The sequence below is a fragment of the Garra rufa genome, chromosome 14 (genome assembly GCF_049309525.1).
Source record: "Garra rufa chromosome 14, GarRuf1.0, whole genome shotgun sequence".
Lineage (NCBI taxonomy): Eukaryota > Metazoa > Chordata > Actinopteri > Cypriniformes > Cyprinidae > Garra > Garra rufa.
The window spans coordinates 4394199-4418093 of NC_133374.1; the positions used below are offsets into that span (position 1 = coordinate 4394199).

General features: G+C 32.2%; 1 protein-coding gene across 1 annotated transcript in view; it reads left to right on the top strand.

Moving 5' to 3' along the window:
* Positions 1-23895, top strand: part of LOC141285242 (cytoplasmic dynein 2 heavy chain 1-like) — a 77233-nt gene that overhangs the window by 338 nt on the left and 53000 nt on the right. The window contains exons 2-21 of the mRNA XM_073818282.1: positions 1583-1753; positions 1834-1972; positions 2059-2177; positions 3571-3715; positions 3811-4043; positions 4126-4257; positions 4776-4889; positions 7038-7149; positions 7303-7427; positions 7541-7716; positions 9127-9322; positions 9899-9994; positions 11249-11410; positions 11509-11607; positions 13318-13457; positions 13550-13778; positions 20416-20543; positions 20631-20746; positions 22844-22971; positions 23098-23247. Of these exons, the coding sequence (XP_073674383.1) occupies positions 1583-1753; positions 1834-1972; positions 2059-2177; positions 3571-3715; positions 3811-4043; positions 4126-4257; positions 4776-4889; positions 7038-7149; positions 7303-7427; positions 7541-7716; positions 9127-9322; positions 9899-9994; positions 11249-11410; positions 11509-11607; positions 13318-13457; positions 13550-13778; positions 20416-20543; positions 20631-20746; positions 22844-22971; positions 23098-23247 (2910 nt within the window). The remainder of the gene's footprint in view (positions 1-1582; positions 1754-1833; positions 1973-2058; positions 2178-3570; positions 3716-3810; positions 4044-4125; positions 4258-4775; positions 4890-7037; positions 7150-7302; positions 7428-7540; positions 7717-9126; positions 9323-9898; positions 9995-11248; positions 11411-11508; positions 11608-13317; positions 13458-13549; positions 13779-20415; positions 20544-20630; positions 20747-22843; positions 22972-23097; positions 23248-23895) is intronic.

Consider the following 23895-nt stretch of genomic DNA (forward strand, 5'->3'; position numbering starts at 1 on the left):
GTATAATTTATATACTGTTACAGTATTAATGGTAATGAATAATTTGAATTACCATTTTATATGCAGTATGTATATATATATATATATAAAATGAGAATAAAAAAAAATCATTTTATATTAGACTGGTATCATTTGTGAATCATTTGATTGAGATCTGGGCTTTGGTCTGGGTTCGTGAATCATTTGATTCAGATTGAAACTTCGGACAGGGTTTGTGAATCATTTGATTCAGATCGGGACTTCGGTCCGGGTTCTTGAATCATTTGATTCAGATTGAAACTTCGGACTGGGTTTGTGAATCATTTGATTCAGATCGGGGCTTCGATCCGGGTTCTCGAATCATTTGATTGAGATTGGGGCCTCGGTCCGGGTTTGTGAATCATTTGATTCAGATCGGGGCTTCGATCCGGGTTCTCGAATCATTTGATTGAGATTGGGGCCTCGGTCCGGGTTTGTGAATCATTTGATTCAGATTGAAACTTCGGACAGGGTTTGTGAATCATTTGATTCAGATTGAAACTTCGGACTGGGTTTGTGAATCATTTGATTCAGATCGGGGCTTCGATCCGGGTTCTCGAATCATTTGATTGAGATTGGGGCCTCGGTCCGGGTTTGTGAATCATTTGATTCAGATCGGGGCTTCGATCCGGGTTCTCGAATCATTTGATTGAGATTGGGGCCTCGGTCCGGGTTTGTGAATCATTTGATTGAGATTGGGGCTTCGGTCCGGGTTCTTGAATCATTTGATTCAGATTGAAACTTCGGACAGGGTTTGTGAATCATTTGATTCAGATCGGGACTTCGGTCCGGGTTCTTGAATCATTTGATTCAGATTGAAACTTCGGACTGGGTTTGTGAATCATTTGATTCAGATCGGGGCTTCGATCCGGGTTCTCGAATCATTTGATTGAGATTGGGGCTTCGGTCCGGGTTTGTGGATCATTTGATTCAGATCGGGGCTTCGGTCCGGGTTCTTGAATCATTTGATTCAGATCGAAACTTCGGACAGGGTTTGTGAATCATTTGATTCAGATCGGGACTTCGGTGCGGGTTCGTGAATCATTTGATTCATTTCTGGAATTTGGAGCACATATTGCAAATCATTTGTTTCAGATCAGGACTTCGGAGCAGATTTGCAAATCTTTTTCTGATTAAAAAAAAAAAAATGTAACCGTAGAAAACATCAAACCATTAAGGCAGTAAAGTTGTAAAAACAAAACAAAGAAAAAATTAAGAAACAAAGTATGCACAAATACAGATCCCTTAAGAAAATTAACTGCGGTTTTACCATTGTAAAAGTGTAGTAAGCATTTTTTTGTATAACCACAGTTTTACTACAAATACCATGGTTAAACTATGGTTGGTATAGCAAAACCATGGTTAATTTGTGGTTTCAGGAAATAAAAATGCATTAAAATCACTATAGTATTCATAATAATTACCATTATTTTATATTGTAATATTAAAATAATATTCATTGAATCACAAATAATCAGTATATCACTTAGCTCTGCATTCAGCTACTACACATTCTTAGAAAAGAATAAGAAAATGCTGAATTATGGCTCATCTTGCCTCTTAGCTGGAGAACATGGATGGTGACGGCAGAGTTCTGCTGTTCTTCAAACCTCATCCATGTGTGGTGTCCGAAGAGAACTTGCACAGATCTGTCCTGGTGTCCTCCATGCTGGAGTCTCCCATCAGCACCCTGTATCAGGCCTTGCGACAGGTCTACAGCCCCGTTCTGCTGCAGGTCAGACACAACGCACTGGACACATTTCATGTGGCTGTGAATTTGCTATTAAGTTTGTAATATGTGTGTTTTTTCTGCAGGATGATAAATGGAGTCAATCGTTCGACTCAAAGCTTCAGTCTTTGCTCACGGATCTTGAGGTCGGGCTGGGCTCTGTGCTCAGAAACTCACACCCAAAGGATTCTGGGAAACGGAGTCAATCAGAGACAGATGTGTTGAGTGAGTTCTCAAAGCTGAGAGATCATTCATATATATTTCCAAGCTTGTATTTTATTAATTTATGCTCCACATATTACTGTGTGCAGGTATCATGACTCCTCTGGATGAGTTTAGCTTCTGGGCTGATGTCAGTCGCTCTGGACAGCAGAGCAGAGAGAGAGACAGAGCAACACACTTCTCTGAACTCTTCGCAACGATAGAGAAGGTACATACATGCACATTTGGACATGAATGTGCTCAGTTAAAGACTAGTATATTCCATTTGGCAGTGTGTACAAACCAGTGTTAATTTAGTATTATTTATATACTTTTTTCAATATTTATCTAGCTAGCTTTACTTTCTGAAAGTTGTAACTTTCGTTTTTTCAGTTAGTTGCCAAGTTAACATTTTTAATTTTATTGTAAGTAAAAGTAATTTGATTTCTTTTACCATTTTTATTTTAATTTTTTTATATTTCGATTTATTTTAGTTTTAGTACTTTAACTTCAAATAATTTTATTTAATTTAGTTGCCAAGTTAAGATTTTTTATAATAGTTTTAAGTAATTTTGTTGTCATTTGTATTATTTTTTAAATATTTCTAATTAGTTTTCATTTATATTTATTTCATTTTAAGTTGTATCACGTGTTTCTTTGGTGTTTCTACTTGAACTTGTTTTATCAAGTTTTATTTTTTAGTAATTATGTTATGTGCTTTTTTATTTATATTATTTTTTAAATATTTCTATTTAGATTTAATTAATAATAATTTTAGTAAATTAATTAAATTTAAATGTGCTTTTGTCATTTGTATTATTTCTTTTATCTTTTATTTTCTTTTAAACATTTCTATTAAGCTTTAATTGATATTTTTTCAGTTTTATTTTATTTCACTTTTAGTGTTTCTTTAGTGTTTCTACTTTTCTGTGTTTCTACTAACTATTTTATTTCATTTTTGTTGCCAAGTTAACAGTTTTTATTTTAGTTTAAGTCATTTTCTGTCCTTTTTTCATTTCTGTTATTTTATGAATATTTCTATTTAGCTTTAGTTTATATTTATTTCATTTAGTTGCCAATTTAACATTTATTCTAGTTTAAGTAATTTTGTTATGTGGTTCTGTCATTTCAGTAATTTGTTTTTAAATATTTCTGTTTAGCTTTAGTTTATATTTATTTCAATTTTAGTTTTAGTACTTTGTGTTTGTTTAGTGTTTCTATTTAATCTTATTTTATTTCATTTAGTTGCCAAGTTAAATTTTTTTTATTTTAGTTTAAGTAATTTTATGTCCTTTTTCATTTCTGTTATTTTATGAATATTTCTATTTAGCTTTAGTTTATATTTATTTAATTTAGTTGCCAATTTGACATTTATTCTAGTTTAAGTAATTTTGTTATGTGCTTTTGTCATTTGTATTATTTTAAGTTAAGTTATTTCAGTTATTTGTCAGGGTAAAATAATAGTTCTATTTAACCTTAGTTTATTTTTATTTCCATTTTGGTTAGCAATTTTAGTATTTAAATTTAAAATAAGTTGTTTTATGAGAGTACATTTTAATATCACGAACAAAAAGTAAGAACAAGAACTCTACAAGAAATCCACATGCGTGTGTTTGTTTCAGGACTACAGTAATCTGGACAGTTTCAGTCTGGTTGAGGTATTGGACCTGATTGAGAGCACCCGTGAGACAGTAGATGATGTGTGGAAACAGAATGAGTATGCCCCCTACCCTGAGACTCGCATGATCCGACTCATGGATGTCATAGGTGCACACATCACACATGATGTCTCAGTAATGATGCTTTTCCCTTTTAAAACATTTGATGTACTAATGACATTCCTTATGTATGTCCGTCTGCAGGCGGAGTTCTCGGCAGGTTTGTACAGAGGAAGCTAAGTGCCCTGCGCTTGTGGGAGGATCCTTATTTCACAGTCAGGGAGGGGCTTAAAGGGGGCGTGGCTGCGTGTGAGCAGTGGGTGGCGGCCTGTGAACACCTGACCGGTCAGGTGTGGAAACGCTACTCACCTCATCCGTGGAGCGGAGAGAAGCACCACCCTCAAGGGCTGCAGAGCCTCGCCCAGCGATTGGAAGAGGTCAGATTGACGCCTGTCAATCATCCCAGACAGTATAATCTGGTGCATTACCTCATGACGTGTGTATGTGTGCGTATTTCAGGTGGTGCAGGTGCGATCTGTGTGTGAGAAACTGCAACGGTTGTTATCCGGAGGGAAACAGCAGGTTTCTGCCGCACGTGTGTATCAGCCTTTCACAGGGCTCAACCCTATACACTACAACCCTTATACTGAGGTACACGAATGCACCAAATCTTCACTATTGTATTGAATGTTTGATATGTGACCCTGGACCACAAAACCAGTCATAAGGTTAAATTTTACAAAACTGAGATGTATACAACCTATGAAATCTCAATAAATAAGCTTTCTATTGATATATGGTTTGTTAAGATAGGACAATATTTGGCCGAGATACATTTATTTGAAAATCTGGAATCTGAGGGAGCAAAAAAATCAAAATCCTGAGAAAATCACCTTTAAAGTTGTCCAAATTAAGTTCTTAACAATGCATATTACTAATCAAAAATTACATTTTGATATATTTATAGTAGGAATTTTACAAAAAATCTTCATGGAACATGAACTTTACTTAATTTCCTAATGATTTTTGGCATAAAAGAAAAATCTAGAATTTTGACCCATACAATGTATTTTTGGCTATTACTACAAATATACTTATAATATTGACTGGTTTTGTGGTCCAGGGTCACATATGTCACTTAGCCGTATTAACTGTGTTTGTGTGTTCAGCCTTTATGGAGAGCTGCAGTGTCTCAGTTCGATCGACTCATCGCTCCAGCTGAACAGGAAGCAGCTGGAAAGCTCAAGACCTTCATAATAGATGCGCAGGATAGTCCACAGCAGGTACACATACTTACACTTGTCTTGTGTATCGAGATGTTTGACTTTTTGTCCATATCACAGCTTATTCAAGTCAAGAACTGCCCACTTAGACAGGAAGAGGCTGTCTGACTGAAGAAAAAATTTACAAAATAAGCAAAGACAGACAAAACATGGATATACAGTTACCTGTCAAAAGTTTTTGAACAGTAAGATTTTTAATGTTTTTTAAAGAAGTCTCTTCTGCTTACCAAGCCCGCATTTATTTGATCCAAAGTAGATCAAAAACAGTAAAATAATTAAAAAAATAGTAAAATATTTTTACTATTTAAAATAACTCATTTCTATTTGAATATAGTTTAAAATGTAATTCTTTCCTGTGATCAAAGCTGAATTTTCAGCATCATTACTGCAGTCTTCAGTGTCACATGATCCTTCAGAAATCATTCTAATAGAAGAAATTATAGAAATGTATGCTTTTATTTAGCAAGGATGCTTTAAATTGATCAAAAGTGATGATAAAGACGTTCATAATGTTGCAAAAGATTTCTATTTTAGAAAAATGCTGTTCTTTTGAACTTTCTATTCATCAAAGAAACCTGAAAATTCTACTCCGCTGTTTTCAACATAATATCATAATGTTGATATTTCTATAATACTAAAATAAAAAAATATATTCAAATAGAAAAAGTTCATTTAAATAGTAAAATATTTCACAATGTTGCTGTTTATACTCTACTTTTAATTCAAATAAATGCAGGCTTGGTGAGCAGAAGAGACGCTTTAAAAAACATTATAAATCTTAATGTTCAAAAACTTTTGACCGTTAGTGTACATTGCTATTCAAAAGTTTGGGGACAGTATATTGGAATATATATTATATTTGGTAGAAATTAATACTTTGATTCTGCTAGGATGCTTTAAATTTATTTAATTTATTTTTAACAAAAGATTTATATAGAAAACACTGTTTTTTTTACTTTCTATTCATCAAAGTATCCTGAAAAATAAAGTGCATCAGTTTTTACAAAAATATGAAGCAGCACAACTGTTTTCAACATTGATAATAAGAAGAAATGTTTTTTTGAGTAGCAAATCAGAATATTAGAATGATTTCTGAAGGATCATGTGACACTGAAGACTATAGTAGTGATGTTGAAAATTTAGATTTGCATCAATGAAAGAAATCACATTTAACAATATATTCAAAGAGAAAACATATTTTGAATTGTAAAAATATTTAACATTTTTATAGTTTTAGTACTTTTAGTGTTTCTTTATTGCTTCTACTTACGTTTTTTTTTATATTTAATTTAGTTGCCAACAATTTTTATTTTAGTTTAAGTAATTTTGTGCTTTTGTCATTTCAATATATATTTTTTTATATTTCTATTTAGCTTTAATTTAGATTTATTTCAGTTTTAGTTTATTATGTTTATCTCCGGTTTCAAAGACAAGGCTTAAGCCTAGTCCTAGACTAAAATGTAAGTCTGAGCTGTTTCAACTGAAAGAAACTTGCACTGGTTTATAAAAAATGCTTAAATGTCCTAATTGAACTATGACCTAATCCTGGCTTAGTCTAAGCCCTGTCTGTGAAACCAGCCCTTAGTGTTTTTTTAGTGTTCCTACTTAAACTTATTTAATTTCATTTAGTTGCCAAGTTAACATTTATTCTAGTTTAAGTAATTGAATCATTTTTATTACTTTTTTAAAAATTGTTTCTATTTTACACAGAAGCCTGGAGTAATGATGCTGAAAATTCAAAGAAATAAATCACATTTTACAATATATTCAAATAGAAAACAGTTATTTTGAATCATACAAATATTTCACAGTATTACTGCTTTTACTGTATTTTTAATGAAATAAATAATGAGCATAAGAAACTCTTTCAGAAATAATAAAAAACGTACTGACCCCAAATTGTAGTGTATTAATAAATGCACATAAATGTTAAATCGTTTCCCAGCAGACTGTTATAAATTCATGCATCTTGACACATGAAATTGCATAAATGCATACCTTCAGATGAATTAGATTCAAGTATGGCACTTTCCAAAAGCTCTTTCGGTTTTCGTTTGCAGTGTGCATCAGACTGTCTGTGTGTGTGATGTTTGTGGCTGAAAGCAGATTGCACACACAGCTGTACACTGTTGTTGTCTTGTGTTTCAGCTGCTGCAGGTGTTTCAGAAACACAGAGATCTGATCAAACGACCCACCATCAGCAGAGAACTGCAGCCTGAGAGAGAAACGCTCCTCACGCGACTGCTGGACTACAACAAAGGTTAGATCACACACTGAGCAATACAACACCAGTTCACTGCCTCGCTCACTACTGTCTACATAGGAAGCATCTTAACTCAAACTGATTTGAAATGCTCTGAATGAGATATTTTAACAGTCAGTTCATGTTAGTGTTGTTGTTGTTGTTGTGCAGGACTGCGGGCGGATTTTGAGAGCCGTTGTCACGGGGCTCCAGGAGAGAAAACAGGCCCTCTAGCGGGACGAAACCTTCCTGAGGTTGTCAACAATATTGTGTGGGCCAGACAGCTGCTGCTTAAGGTGTGAACACACAGATGAATTTATAAACTCATATTAATTGAGACACAACATTAAATTGCATTATTTAAAAGAACACTGAAAGTGGTGAAGGACTTGTATGTATGTGTGCGCAGGTGGAGGACTCTCTGAAGATGGCAAACGCATTGCTCTCTGATCTGTCTGGGTTTCGGCCGCTGGTCCGTTTCTGTGATGAGCTGCAGGAGCAGATGAGATCGTATGAACAAGAGCAGTTTGAAGACTGGACCAGAGATCTGCTGTCAGGACTCTCCGATCCCAAATCTGGAATCAGGTTAACATTCACACACATGTAGATATACTCTCACGTGCATCCCACAGACTTCAATTATTCGAAACTACGTAACCTGTCTATTTTACAGACCTTTTTCAAGTGTCACATTGTGTGGTTTTGTAATGTTGTTAAACATTAATAAAAAAAGTTGCACTTGACAATAGTGGACCCTGGAACATAAAACCAGTCATAAGTGTCAGTTTTGATTGAGATTGAGAAATTGAGATTCATACATCATCTGGAAGCTGAATAAATAAGCTTTCCATTGATGTATGATTTGTTAGGATAATATTTGGCCGAGATAGAACTATTTGAGAATCTGGAATCTGATGGTGCAAAAAATCTAAATATTAAGAAAATCGCCTTTAAAGTTGTCCAGATGAAGTCCTTAGCAATGCATATTATTAATAAAAAATTAAGTTTTGATATATTTACGATAGGAAATTTACAAAATAGTTCTTAGCAATGCATATTACTAATCAAAAATTACGTTTTGATATATTTACAGTAGGAAATTTACAAAATATCTTTATGGAACATGATCTTTAATTAATATCCTAATGATCTTTGGCATAAAAGAAAAATCGATAATTTTGACCCATACAATGTATTTTTGACTGTTGCTACAAATATACCCATGCTAGTTAGGACTGGTTTTGTGATTCAGGGTCACATAAGGTAGAAAATTCCATTGTTGAGAGAAAGAAAACACAGATTATCTCATCATGAAATCATATTTTATTATTACATTTAGAAACTAAACATTTATAAACATTATAAGCACCATAAACATGTATTTTTAAGTTCCGCTTTCTTTTAAATGGTATTTAGAACTGTTGTTTTTGTTAACTCAAACTAAAGCTGAAACTGTTAAATACAAAAAAAAACAAAAAAAAACTTTTCTTACTTGATGAACTGGATTTTATTTCAGTAGCATTTTTCATTTTTATTTAGATTAATAAGCAAAACTAAGTCCACTACAAGCAATAAATAAACATTTATAATTACTATAATACTATATCTAAAAAATGACAAAAACACAACTAAATTACAAAAAATTTAACTAAAATTAAAGCAAAATGATACAAAACTATATCATGTATAAGTGATAAATAAACAGAACAAAAAAGTAATGAAAAATATACAGTAAATAGCATTCATTATAAACTTTTTTCAACTTTTTTGATGTCAACTGCATTGTGTCAGGTTGTAAAAAATGTGACTTACATGCTGGGAAATACAGGACATGCCTTTAGTTACAAAAACATTATTATTTTCCCCCAAAAGTTTACTCACTGTAATGTGTTGGTCAGAGTTTCTTTATTACTATGTTTGTATTGACATATTTAAAGCACATTTACACACTAAGTGACTTGAGCATCACCAGAGATTTGTCTTGTACGTGTGTAGTTTGCAGGCCAGTAATCGTGTAATGGAGTTGGATCATATGGATGGTAAACTGAAGATCCAGTACTCAGATCGGCTGGTAAGTTTACTCAGAGAGGTGCGACAGCTCTCAGCTCTGGGCTTCACCATCCCTGCCAAGATCCAGCAGGCCTCAAACACCGCAGACAAGTTCTACAGACAGGCCATCATCCTCAAACAGGTGTGTGAACACACACACACACACACACACACACACACACACACACACACACACACACACACACACAGAGCAACATGAATACTAACGGTGTGTTCACACGGGGCGTAAGCGTCCCATTGACTTTGAATGGGTGACGTCAAGCGTTGCCGAAAAGAATTGTGGATCCGTCGGCGGCGCTTCACTAGCGTTGCTCGCGGCAGAAGTTGAGAAATTTTCAACTTCTGCCGCGAGCAACGCCAGTGAAGCGCCGCGTCAGCCAATCAGATCGCTCTATGCAAATACAGTGGCCAGGCGGCAGCCAATCACGTTCATCCTGTTCAAGAGCAGCATTTCATTGGCTGATGCTGCTATGACCATAAACGTCAGCCACGCCTTCCGTTAAGCGTTGACGCTTACGCCCCGTGTGAACACACCGTAACTGAACTACATTTTTGAGTATAGTGATATTTTTAAACAATATTTTATTCTAGAGTGTTCTGTCTTTTAAGTAGCATTAGCAATTTTTATTAGCTTCTAGTTTGGCAAACTACATTTATATGTGTTTATATGTGTATACATATTTGTATTTTTTAACAGGTGGCTCATTTTTACAACACCATCGATCAGCAGATGATCCCTTCTCAACGACCCATGATGCTCGGCTGTGCTCTGGCCTTTGAACAGGTTATCAAGGTAATGTTTAATGTATTGTACTGTAAAAACAGTATATTACAGCATTTCACACAGATAGAGTAGCATTCAAAATTTTGAGGTTGGCAAGTTTTTTTGTTTTGTTTTTCAAGTCTCTTCTGCTCACCAAGGCTGCATTTATTGATGAAAAATACAGTAAAAATGTAAAATATTATTACAATTCAAAATAAGTGTTTTCAATCATAATATCTAATAAATTTATTTCTGTGATCAAAGCTGAATTTTCTGCATCATTTCTCAGGTCCTCAGTGTCACATGATCAGTCAGAAATCATTCTGATATGCTGATTTGCTGCTCAAGAAACATTTCTGATTATTATCAATGTTAAAAACAGTTGTGCTTCCTAATATTTTAATGAGAACCATGATACATTTCATTTTTCAGGATGAAAAGAATGTTTAAGACAAGACACTGCAGGTTTATAGGGTAAAAAAAATTAACTAATAGTTATCACTTTACTTACTTTGATAATTGCAGACATTTTTTGTATTGCAAGTTTTCTAAAATGTTAGGTTTAAATATGCAAATGAGGCATTATTTAATGAAATATGCGCTAATTTGCATACATTTCTAGTACAAGAATTGAAACACTGAATGAAGTCCATTTAAAAATTCTTGTTTAATTTTTTTGACATATTAGAGTCAAACGTTTTTATACAAATTATTACAAATTATATAATTCAGAAAAAACTTACAAACAGACAGGAAACACTATATTTTTTTTCAGTTTTTTGGGGAAAAAAATGTTGTATAAAATCAAGCAAATTCTATATGAATAAATCCATCTATAAAATCTTCAGGATATAGACGAATAATTAATAATTATGCATTATAATTGAAATCTATTGACACAAATAGATAAAGTGCTATAAAAGAAACACTTAACAGTGTTTTTTGGATTATTTCTTTCCTCTAGTCTAAAAAAACACTTTATGAAAAACCAAAAAAAAGCCCAAAATCTCAAACTTGATAGGTGCATGAAAAAACACAGTTTTTGCCTGCAGTGTCTCCCCTTAAAAGAACAACATTTATTTGAAATCAAAATCTATTATAACATCATAAAGGTCTACTTTCACCTTTGAACAGTTCAGTGCGTCATTGCTGAATAAAAGTATTAGTTTCCTTCAACACAAAAAAATCTCAAATTAGTGCATGTTAAAGTGTGTACAGGCAATGTCATCGTCACATAAAGACTATGCATCACCTGTTTGTTGTGTGATATTTGTTTTGCAGCAGAACCCACGGTCTCAATCTCGCGATGAAGGCGGAAAACTCCAGATCACGTGGGAGAATCCTAAGGAGCTGGAGCAGTACATCAGTAAACTGCAAAGCGCCGCAGAGAGACTCTCTACAGAGAACCGCAAACTCAGAAAGTGGCACACTGATTTCACTGACAAGGTGATCTTTCACTCTCCTCTTCCTCAGATTTTCAATCTGACACCAACAAGTTTGAAGCACCAAGACACAAACTTAAATGAACAATGTGTGTTTTATAGGTGGTGAATCTGATGGGAGTTGATCTCTTGCGTCAGCAGCAGAGGTGGAAAGATGGTCTTCAGGATCTCAGGACTGGATTTGCCACACTAGAGTCTCAGGTGTTCATGATTCTTCTGATCTGCTCAAATACTGCCTTGCTGTTTGCAGAGGCAACTTGATTCACAATAAATGCTGCTCCACACAAGGTCTTCTGTGCATATGCTTTGAGTTTGGGTCACTTATAATGTACATTTGGGAACGCAGCTTCCCAGACTTGTAATAAAAGTCCTTAAGAACAGGCTGTTGTTAGCAAAAGAGAAGATTTAGAACTTTATATGCATTCCCAAAATAAAAGCTGGTGATGATGGTTTAACATTTGATAATAGACCACAAAACCAGTCTTAAGTAGCATGGATATATTTGTAGCAATAGCTAAAAATACATTGTATGGGTCAAAATGATCGATTTTGCTTCTTAAAATCATTAGGATATTAAGTAAAGATGATGTTCCATGAAGATATTTTGTAATTTTACAACTGTACAATATGCATTGCTAAGAACTTTTAAAGCCTTCTTTAAAGGCGATTTTCTCAATATTTGGATTTTCTTTGCACCCTCACATTTCAGATTTTCAAACCATACATCAATGAACAGCTTATTTAGTCAGCTTTCAGATGATGTATAAATTAAAAAAATGTACCCTTATGATTGGTTTTGTGGTCCAGGGTTACAAATATTAGTGTTGTAATTTAACAGTTGTACAGTTGATTTTATTTAATAGTAATGCTAATAATAGTAATAATCAATATAATACAATCACTGTAAAATTAAAATTGAATATGCATAATTTTGCCAAATATGTTGATATATTACATTAGTATTACTGTATGAATAATGAGTTTTATGAATTGTAGTAGTACTTAATGAAATAAATAAAATGACTGTAAAATAATAAATTAAGTATGCATAATTTGGGCAAAAATGTTGTGAAGTTATATCAGTATTACTGTATAAAAATGTTAATAATAATAACAATAATAAAATCACTGTAAAATAAATTGAGAATGCACAGTTTGGCCAAAAATGTTGTGATATTATATTAGTATTACTGTGTAAAATAATAAAAAAATGTATTAATAATATATTATATTATTAATTAATTAATAATAATAATAATAATAATAAATAAGATTATTATTTATTATTAAAAAAATAAAAAGTATTATTATTAATAATAATAGAACAAAATCAGTAAAATAAATAATTTAATATGCACAGTTTGGCCAAATGTGTTGTGAATTTTATATTGGCTTTACTAAATTGTTGTTATTGTTGATAATCATCATCATTATCATCATCATTGTTAGTAGTAATAAACGAAATCCTATAAAATAAAACAAAAAACAAAATGCAGTCTGCATAATTTAGCCAAAACATACGTCAGCTGAATAAATAAGCTTTGGTTTGTTAGGATGGGACAGTATTTGGCCAAGATCTGGAATCTGAGGGTGCAAAAGAAAATCACCTTTAAAATTCTTTGCAATGCATATTACTAACCAAATGAAAGAAAAATCAATCAATTTGACCCATGCAATGTATTTTTGGCTATTGCTACAAATATACTCATGCTACTAAAGATTTTTGTGGTCCAGGGTCACATATAATCACAACATCTTTGGCCAAATTGTGCAAGCTTACAAACGAAAACAGCATTTTTTAAAAAAACATTTAAAATCTTAATTTAATTACTTATTAAATAGAACCAGTTGTGTCCCTTTCTCTGTAGGCAGCTCATAGACAGTGTGTCTGTTTTGTGTGTTTGTGTTCAGGGGTTTCGTACAGGAGACATGAGGGCCTGGCGTCAGCACTGGAACCATCAGCTGTATAAAGCTCTGGAGCATCAGTACCAGGTGGGACTAGAAGCCCTCAATAAGAACCTGCCAGAGATTAACATCGACCTCATCTTCAAGTAAGAGCCTTTCTCCTCTCAATGTGTTTTACAGGAACAGTTCACTTGAAAATTTGTGGATGAACTGTTTAAAATCTCGGACGTTTCTCCAGGCAGGGCCGGCTGCAGTTTCGCCCAGCATTCGAGGAGGTCAGAGCAAAGTACTACCGCGAGATGAAAAGGTTCATCTGCATCCCAAACCAATTTAAGGGCGTGAGTGAGACGGGTGAGGAGCCCATATTCACCTGCATGATCGAACGCAATGCCAGCGGCTTCCTGACCATCTTCAGCAAAGCCGAACACCTCTTCAATCGACTCACACATGTGCTGGACAAGTTTAAGGTACCGCAGACTGCGTTCCAAACCCTAGTGAGCTGCCTAACTAGTTAATGTCATAGATGAACTAATGAGAAGGTTTTATAGGTGTATGTATCTGCCTGCTTTTGACCAAAAATAACATTACCTATTAAACATTTATAGCAGAGCTCCAGCATTTGCAACTGAAAGCTACTGCATGCGACTGACCTGATCGGCATATTTGTGTTTGCGCTGAGGGAAAGGTTAAAGGTTTCAACGTGTTTTTGCAACGTTGAGTAATCTATCACAGACATATCTCACAAATTCTTTAACAAAGTGTAGAGAGAGTGTAAATAAGAGATTGATTGTGCAGTGTAGAGAGCTTTGTTGATTATAATGGAACGTGAGATCATGATATATTACGATTGAAAACGTATTTTGAATTGTAATAAAATTTCACATTTTACTGTAATTTTGATCAAATAAATGCAGCCTTGGGTAGCAGAAGAGATAAAAAAAACATTGAAAAACTAGAATAAAAAAACTTGATCTTGTTTTCTTAAAAAAATAAAATTAACACTAGCTTCTCTATTCTTTGTGCACTCTATTTATTTGTTTTTTACAAAACTGGGATGTATACATCATATGAAAGCTGAATAAATAAGCTTTCTATTGATATATGGTTTGTTAGGATAGGACAATATTTGGCCGAGATACAACTATTTGAAAATCTGGAATCTGAGGGTGCAAAAAAAATCAAAATGCTGAGAAAATCACCTTTAAAGTTCTCCAAATTAAGTTCTTAACAATGCATATTACTAATAAAAAAAATACATTTTGATATATTTATAGTAGGTATTTTACAAAAAATCTTCATGGAACATGATCTTTACTTAATTTCCTAACGATTTTTAGCATAAAAAAAAATCAATAATTTTGACCCATGCAATGTATTTTTGGCTATTGCTACAAATATACCCCAGCGACTTAAGACTGGTTTTGTGGTCCAGGGTCACATTATAATTAACAAAAAGGATCATGTGACGCTAAACACTGCAGTAATTGTGATAAAAATTCAGTTTTGATCACAGGAATAAATTACATTTTAAAATGTATTCAAGTAGAAATCAGTTAGTTTAAACATAAAAATATTTCACAATTTTTACCACACTTTTGATCATATAAATGCAGCCTTGGTGAGCAGATGGAACTTTATTCAAAGAAATTAATATATACTGCCATTAAATATACTATTTTTGAATGCTACTTGAATTTCCAATCCCAGAATACATTGCAGCACGCTTTGAAAATTAGTTAGAGGGAAATGATGAATATAAATACAGTTCTGGACAATTAATTCACGGTGGATTCCAATTATATTAGAATATTAGAACGCAAAGGGAATTTCAGCACGGAAAGGTCATGAACTGAGGTCACTGTACAGTGATTTTCTAGAAAACACCGTAAACACCCGCCCACACACGTCTACACTAAATTACAGACATGACCTGAGATTGTGCAAACTGCTTACCTAGACATGTTAAATGCATGTCTAGATAGGCTGTTCAATAGTTTCTTGCTATAAGACGAATTCAATGCAAGTCTCTGTTTATTGTTGCGTTTCAGCAGTAATGCATTTTCATTCTTGAAATGCTGTCTACTTTCAATTGTGGTTTAGAAAACACTATGCCGAAGGTTGCTCCTGTGCCGCTTTATTAGGGTCAAGGGGAATCCCGGTTCACTCGCACACAAACTCACTTCTGATTTCTGCGCCCACGCGGAGGGGAAACGAGCCGAACGCTTCCTCTTTAGCAGCGAGACTGGGAAACCTCATACGAGCCGCTCTGTCTCAGATCTGCGTATCTGTTCGCAGCAGATGTCCGATCATCGAGCAGGTGCTGCTGTAATTAGCCGTGTAAAACTCACAACGATCAGTCATCAGACTTTTATTAACTCACGCTTTCTGCATGTCAGAAAAGTTGCCTACTGTATGCAAAAGAGTTGCTAATGAGTGTGCTTGTTCTAAATCTGAAATGACAGCTCAGCGTTTTGCTCATTTCATCACTTCATGAGAAAAGAGACCTTATAATAGCTTTTGTAGAAACGTCAGTGGTTTATTTCAGTTTTGCTGGATTGGAGTTTTTTAGGTGGTTAAAAACAAAAGGGAAGGTTTGTAACCTAAATTTTGAGATTTCCAGCTTGTGCCAAAATAACACATAATGAGTTTTGTAGCTGTATGAATGAGTTTCTTCAACTTTTGTCCCTTTTGAAATTAAACTCATTACTTAAGGGAGTAATGCTTGACTGGTCTGCTTATTGTGGTATGACCAAGTATGACCCTAAAATGACCTTAAAAGCAATCTTTGAAATGTTTGAATGTCACCGGTCAAACAATATGCAAAATTGACGTCAGTTGAATAGGAAAATTGACACTATATATATATATATATATATATATATATATATATATATATATATATATATATATATATATATATATTAGGGCCGGGACTCGATTAAAAAAATTAATCTAATTAATTAGAGGCTTTGTAATTAATTAATCGAAATTAATCGCATTTTAATCGCATATAAATATTTGACCTGAGAACAGTGAGAAGTAAGTTTTTTTATATGGATTTTTAGTATACCATTGAATAATGACTGAATACATAAACTTAAGCAACAAAATATTGTTTATTTTTGTTCAACCAAGTCCAACAGACCAGTGCAATATTGCCATTAAGTGTAGCAATAGGATACAGTGTTTCCCCTAGGTTTCCATACTTTTTTTTCTCGGTACTTTACCCTACTTTGTGTAATAACAAAAACATTTATTTCAGTGAAAAAATAAATCCAAAACTCTATTTTAACATTTTGAACAATAGGGCTTTACAATCTTTTGCTATTTTTTTTTTTATAAGAAATTCTTGTGTTTTAATTTTTCTCATAATCAAATGAAAGCATAAACATTTATTTATTTTTAATCAAATGAAAAATAAACCTTTTTTAATTTTTGGCAAACAAACAGACGTTTGCTGTTAAAATCAATAAATAATAATAATTTAACATTTAAATAATAATCGTAGTATTTTTTTTTCTACAATTAAGTGGTTAATCTTGTTGTTATATTTATTTTTTTATCATATATATATATTTTTGTCAATTATTTAAATAGGAATATTGTTCTGTTTCATGTTAAACCGTACTTTTATTTTGACAGGTTGCCGTGAAGTTTCTGTGTGTAAAGTATGATATGATGCTAGTTTTCTCAAATGAAACGGTAAAAGTGACACTGACAGTAGCTTTGGAGATTGAGTCTCTGTTCATTTGAGATGCAAATGCCAAAAATTAACGGGAGCATCACGCGTGCAGTAAAAAAAAAAGCGTCTCTGCCATTCTAACATACAGAGGCAAACGATACATGCAGGATTCATATTAAAACGGTCTTTTTGCATTTCAGTTTTCACAGACACTAGTCCATATCGCGATTTGAATTAAGTGACAGACCAACTTTTGATTTATCAATCCAAAAATCGACGAATTTACGTGGCATTCCGCGCTATAGTAAATTCGGTTTTTATGAATGGAGTCCGCGATCCAGTCCGTGTTTTCTTGGAGGAGACATTGTAAACGCGCCCCCCTAAGATGATGGTAGGGGAAACACTGGGATATTTAGAAATATACTAGCCTATATTTCAGAAATTCAGGTACCCTATAGGTAGGTAGACCTTCTGTAAAAGCATTGAGGTGATACTTGAGGCTCGATGTGCTGCGGTGATATGCGCATTCCTTTGTCTGGGCTGTATCCAAAATCGCCCCCCTATTCACTGTTCCCTACATTAGTCCACTCGTACAGTTCACTTGAAGGAGTGAATGAAAACGAGTGAGTGAATTCGGAATTCACATTGCTTACTGTTTAACAATCATTTAAAACGGACAGTTCGAGTAGTAAGATTAAAGGATTTATCTTGAACTATGTCAAGGAGTTTATGTATAAACCTTGGTTAAACAATTTAATAATCAATTTACAACAAATTTGTACCTGTGTTGTACGCTGCATTACGCATGGACGAGCGCGTTGTAAAATGAACAGATGGATGATTCAGCTGCGGGCGCCATCGTCTGGAGAGACGTGGGAATTCAGTCGGCGCGCGACTCTCACAGTGCATTATGGGTTATCTCTAGCTGTTGAGCGTACATCGGTTGTACACTCGTTTTTGCGGTGCATTGTGGGATTGAATGAGTGCACTCGAGAACGTCCACTATGGTTTCGAACACCACTTAAAATGGCTGTTCCCTCAAATAGTGCCCTATTTGAGGGTATAGGGGGCGATTTCGGATACAGCCTTGGTCTGAACGCTAGTTGGTGCTCCAGTATAATCGGTCCGCTGAAACTCATCCAGTGAGAAACGTTCCGCTGTGCAAAATTAAGTGCGATTAAAATGCGTTAAAAAAATTTAACGCGTTATTTTTGTGTAATTAATTAATCTAAATTAACGCGTTAAAGTCCCGGCCCTAATATATATATATATATATATATATATATATATATATTGATATATATATTGATATATTGATACAATATATGTATGTTGGTCAAAGACGTTAAGATGTTCACGTCAAAAAAAATTAACAAAAGTGATTTTATGTCCATAGAAAGCACATTAAATGTAAGTAAAGTGTCAAATAATGTAAAAATTCAAACAACATGCTTATTCTGACTTGTACGTATTAAAATAGAATAAGTGATAGTGGCAAATTTTAAAAATGTATATTTACAACTAATTAGTATTTGGGGTGAAAATAATTTGTCTTTAAATATGTCAGAAATTGATTTTTGTTGTAAATATGCCTGAAAAGATTGTAACACTGAATGGCATTTAAGTGGTTGTCTTCTGTAAATTGCTCAGAAAAAGAAAAAGAAAAATGCAATTAAATTAAACGGAAAACATTTTACTTTTTTTTTATTTTTATTTTGGAAAAACAACAACAATTTAAAGCAGTATTACAGTATTACACGTCTTTGACACACACACACACACATATATATATATATATATATATATATATATATATATATATATATATGTGTGTGTGTGTGTGTTTATATATGTTTATGTACACAAAATAAAATATAAAATTAAATATTAGATGAAATGTTAAAAACTTACTGGAATAAGTTTAAATAAGATTAATTTATTTAGTTTTAATTGATTTTAATTTGAAGTACTAAACTTGCTTAAACTAAAATACAAATAAAGCTTCCTAGAAATATTTTTCAAAAAATATTTTAAAATCTAATTAAAATGTCAAAAGCACATAACAAAATTACTAAAACTTAAACTTAAACTAAAATTAAAAAGAAAACGGAAAATATAAAAATAAAATACTATAATAGCATTTATTTTTTGTTGTGAATCTATATTAAATATTGCTTGTGTTTTTTTTTTTTTTTTTTAATTTGGGTAATTTTTTAATTTGACTAACTTCTACCAAGCAACAGATTCATTTACAGCAGAGTTTTGTTGCAATGCATGACTTTGACATTAAGAACAAAAGATATGGGAAGCATGTTCTACTCCTTTTTAAAGTTGAACAGCCTGTTTATTTACTTATACATGAATACACAACCAGTCAAAAGATTTTTAATTTGTCTCTTCTGCTCACCAAGCCTGCATTTATTTGATCCAAAGTACAGCAAAAACTGTAACATTTTGAAACATTTTTGCTATTTAAATAACTGCTTTCTATTTTAATATATTTTAAAATGTAATTTATTCCTGTGATTTCAAAGCTGAATTTTTTGCATTATTACTCCCGTCTTCAGTGTTACATGCTCCTTCAGAAAACATTCTAATAAGCTGATTTGCTGTTCAAGAAACATTTATGTTGAAAACAGCAGAGTAGAATTTTTTCAGGTTTCTTTGATGAATAGAAAGTTCAGAAGAACAGCATTTATCTGAAATAGAAATCTTTTGTAACACTATAAATGTCTTTATCATCACTTTTGATCAATTTAAAGCATCCTTGCTAAATAAAAGTATCAATTTCTATAATTTCTTTCCCAAAAAACATTTCTATTCATCAAAGAATCCGGAAAAGAAAATTACACAACTGTTTTAAATATTGATGATAATAAATGTTTCTTGAACAGCAAATCAGAATATTAGAATGATTTCTGAAGGATCATGTGACACTGAAGACTGGAGTAATGATGCTGAAAATTCAGCTTTGATCCCCAGAAAAAAATACATTTTAAAATATATTCAAATAGAAAGCAGTTATTTTAAATAGTAAAAATATTTCACAATATTACTGCTTTTGCTGTAAAAAATGCAAAAAAAAAAATGCAAAAAAAAAAACCTTTTAACCATTAACCATTAAGAAAATATTAAAACTTTTGACCTGTAGTGTATGTGGTCATTACTATTTACATGAAGTCATTCCCTGATGTCTATGACCAACCAGTTAAGACCTACAGCTAATGGATTTGATCTTTAACATAGCCCATAACAGAAAACAGGATTTGTAGCTTAACTTGGTATAGGAAAATCCAGTCTGAATTCTGAATCTCTTTGAAATTATGCATCTGATCTGAAATATAAAGCAATGTGAGAGATGTTTGCATGGTTAATTATTTGATGTCCCTTATAAATCTCTATCCCCGTGTGTCTGTGTTCAGGACTGGGTGGTTCTGGGGCAGGTGGATGTGGATGTTCTGGTGGAGAAACACCTGCACAGTGTCCAGGACTGGGAGAGGAACTTCAAAGCTCTTAAAGCCAAAGGAAAAGAGGCAGAGCGGCTGCCCAGGTATTTGCCCGTGTGTGTGTGTGATCATATATACTGTGTTTTGAGAACTTGTGCTGTATATAACAGCGTTTGTGTGTGTGTGTGCAGCACAGAGAAGGTCGACTGCATCACGGTGAACTGTGAACCTGTCAGAGTGGCCGTGGACGATCTCATCCAGAGGCTGTTTGATGCTCTGCTGACGTCCTTGAGGAGATCCATCCAGGGTGAGATCTGATGATCAACAAATTATAGTGCTCATGGTGTTTAAAGACAAAATGTGCATCCAAACTAGTGTTGTTATTGTTAATTGAAATAATAAGATATAAATATTAGTTGAAATACTCTGAAATAATACTAAACTGAAATAAAATAAACACTGATGACATATTTTCCAGATTTTTTTATGTTTTAATTTTTTTTTTTTTATTGTATGTTTGTAATTTTTTAAAACTACACTTTATTATTTTTGTTTTATTACCTTGTAATTAAATGACAGGGAAATGTGAAAAGGGTTCATCAGTTTAATTTGAATTAAAAAAAAAAATTAAAACAAAACAAAAAAAAAATATGCAAAATAGAAAAACAGAAAACTAAAAAAATTGCAAAAGCAAATAACAAAAATTTCAAGAACTAAAACAAATAAAAAAAAACTAAATAGAAATATTAAGAAAACAAAAACTAATAAAAAAAGACTAAACTGAAAATGAAATGAAAACAAATCAAAATAGAGATAAGTAGAAACAATACCTCCCCAAAGAACTAATAAAAAAATGACAAAACCACATAACAAGAAAAATGACAAAAACTAAAGCAAATAAAAATAAAGTTAAATAGAATTCTTTAAAACATGGAAAAAAAAAATGGCAAGGGCTCATACAATTACTAAAACAAATTAAACAGATATAAAAATAACAAATAAAAATGACAAGCTCATAACAAAATTACAAAAAAAAAAAAAACCAATTAAAATAAACCTAAATAGAAATATTAAGAAAACAAAAACTAATAAAAAAGACAAAACAGATGAAATATAAAAAAACTAAAAAACAAATCCAAATAGAGATAAGTAGAAACAATACCTCCTCAAAGAACTAATAAAAAATGAAAAAACCACATAACAAGAGAAATGACAAAAACTAAAGCAAATAAAAATAAAGTTAAATAGAAATCTTTAAAACATGTAAAAAAAAAATGGCAAGGGCTCATACAATTACTAAAACAAATTAAACAGATATAAAAATAACAAATAAAAATGACAAGCTCATAACAAAATTACAAAAAAAATAAAGCAAATTAAAATAAACCTAAATAGAAAAATTAAGAAAACAAAAAATAATAAAAAAAGACAAAACAGATGAAATATAAAAAAAGAAAACAAATCAAAATAGAGATAAGTAGAAACAATACCTCCCCAAAGAACTAATAAAAAAATTACAAAACCACATAACAAGAAAAATGACAAAAACTAAAGCAAATAAAAATAAAGTTAAATAGAAATCTTTAAAACATGTAAAAAAAAATGGCAAGGGCTCATACAATTACTAAAACAAATTAAACAGATATAAAAATAACAATTAAAAAAACAAATAAAAATGACAAGCTCATAACAAAATTACAAAAAAAATAAAACAAATTAAAATAAACCTAAATAGAAATATTAAGAAAACAAAAACTAATTTAAAAAAATGACATAACAGATGAAATATAAAAAAAACTAAAAAACAAATCCAAATAGAGATAAGTAGAAACAATACCTCCCAGAACAATTATTAAAAAAATGACAACAGCACTTAAGAAAAATGACAGAAAATAAAGCAAATAAAAATAAAGTTAAATCTAAATATTTAAAACATGTAAAAATGGCAAGGGCTCATACAATTACTAAACGAATAAAAATGACAAGCTCAAAAAACTAAATTACAAAAAACTAAAACAATAAAACAAAAATAAGGTTAAATAGAAATATTAATAAGAAAAATGGCAAAAGCACAAAACAAAATCACTAAAATGAAAACAAATCGAAATAAAGCAAAATAGAAGTGTTTAAAAATAACTACTCCAAATGGTAAAAGTTCATAATAAAATCGCTTAATCTTTACCTAAATTTAAAATAAAAAAAGCTACTTAAAAATTTATTTAAAAAATGCTATTACACTGTATAAATAATACTAAAGTAATACTAAAACCAGCAGGCACATACCATGGGCAGACAGATATTTGTAGTGGTGTTCAGGAGATCAGATGGTGTAACACTGACCTCTGCTGGTCATATTTGCGCCATGTTTTTACATATTTAACACTATTGTCCTGTGTGTGTGCAGGTCACATTCAGGTGATAGACTCTTTCGTGAGCGGTGCAATGGAGACGTTATCCTTGCGTCCAGAGAGCATCGATGAGATCGGAGAGGCCAATGCCAAACACAGCCAATTACAAACCCAGAAACCCGAGGTACATCACCATCAACACCGTCATTCAGTAAACATGTATCATGCAGCAGGACTTGAATATGAGCCATGCTGCAGCTTATTCTAGCTAAGAACCGTTGTACTGATGTTGTTTTGACGTTGTGTGCAGATACTGCCTCAGTTCCAGCAGGCAGAGGAGAAGAACAGACTGTTGCGCTCTGTTGCGGGTGGAGGACTGGACACCATCAGCTCTCTCAGAGCCAAATGGGACAAATTTGAGCTTATGATGGAGAGTCATCAGCTCATGATTAAAGAACAGGTACAAACACATACCATATAGACTAACTAATGCATATACACCACTGTTTGCACATTTTTCATAACAACAAGTAGAATTTGCAGCATATTCAAGTCTATTTTTCATTTAATGAAATAAAATGCTGTCTCATAATGTGTTTTTACCCACAAGATAAACCAGCGTTCTTATCGTGAAGTAAAACTAAAAATATAAGAACAAAAATTTAAGTGAACTAAAATAAATAAAAATTGAAAATTAAATAAAAATTAAAATGGAAAATATAAAGATAAAAAAAAAAAAATTAAATTAAAAGAAAACATAAAATGTAAATAGTTTGTAAATATATAATATGTATTATATATAAATATATAAAAATAATACTTTTATTTCAGTTAATTGCCAAGGCAAAACTGAATCATTTTAGTTTAGTTTAAACATGCTAATTAATAAAAATTCAATGAAATTTAATAAAAACAATAAGAGCATTAAAGAACTAAAAAAAGCATACAAAAATTAAAATAAAAATGGAAAATATAAAGATAAAATTTTATACAATAGTGTAAACGGAAAAAAAAACACACATAAAATGTAAATATATATACTATGCATTATATATAAATATATACAAATAATAATACTTTTTTTATTTCAGTTAATTGCCAAGGCAAA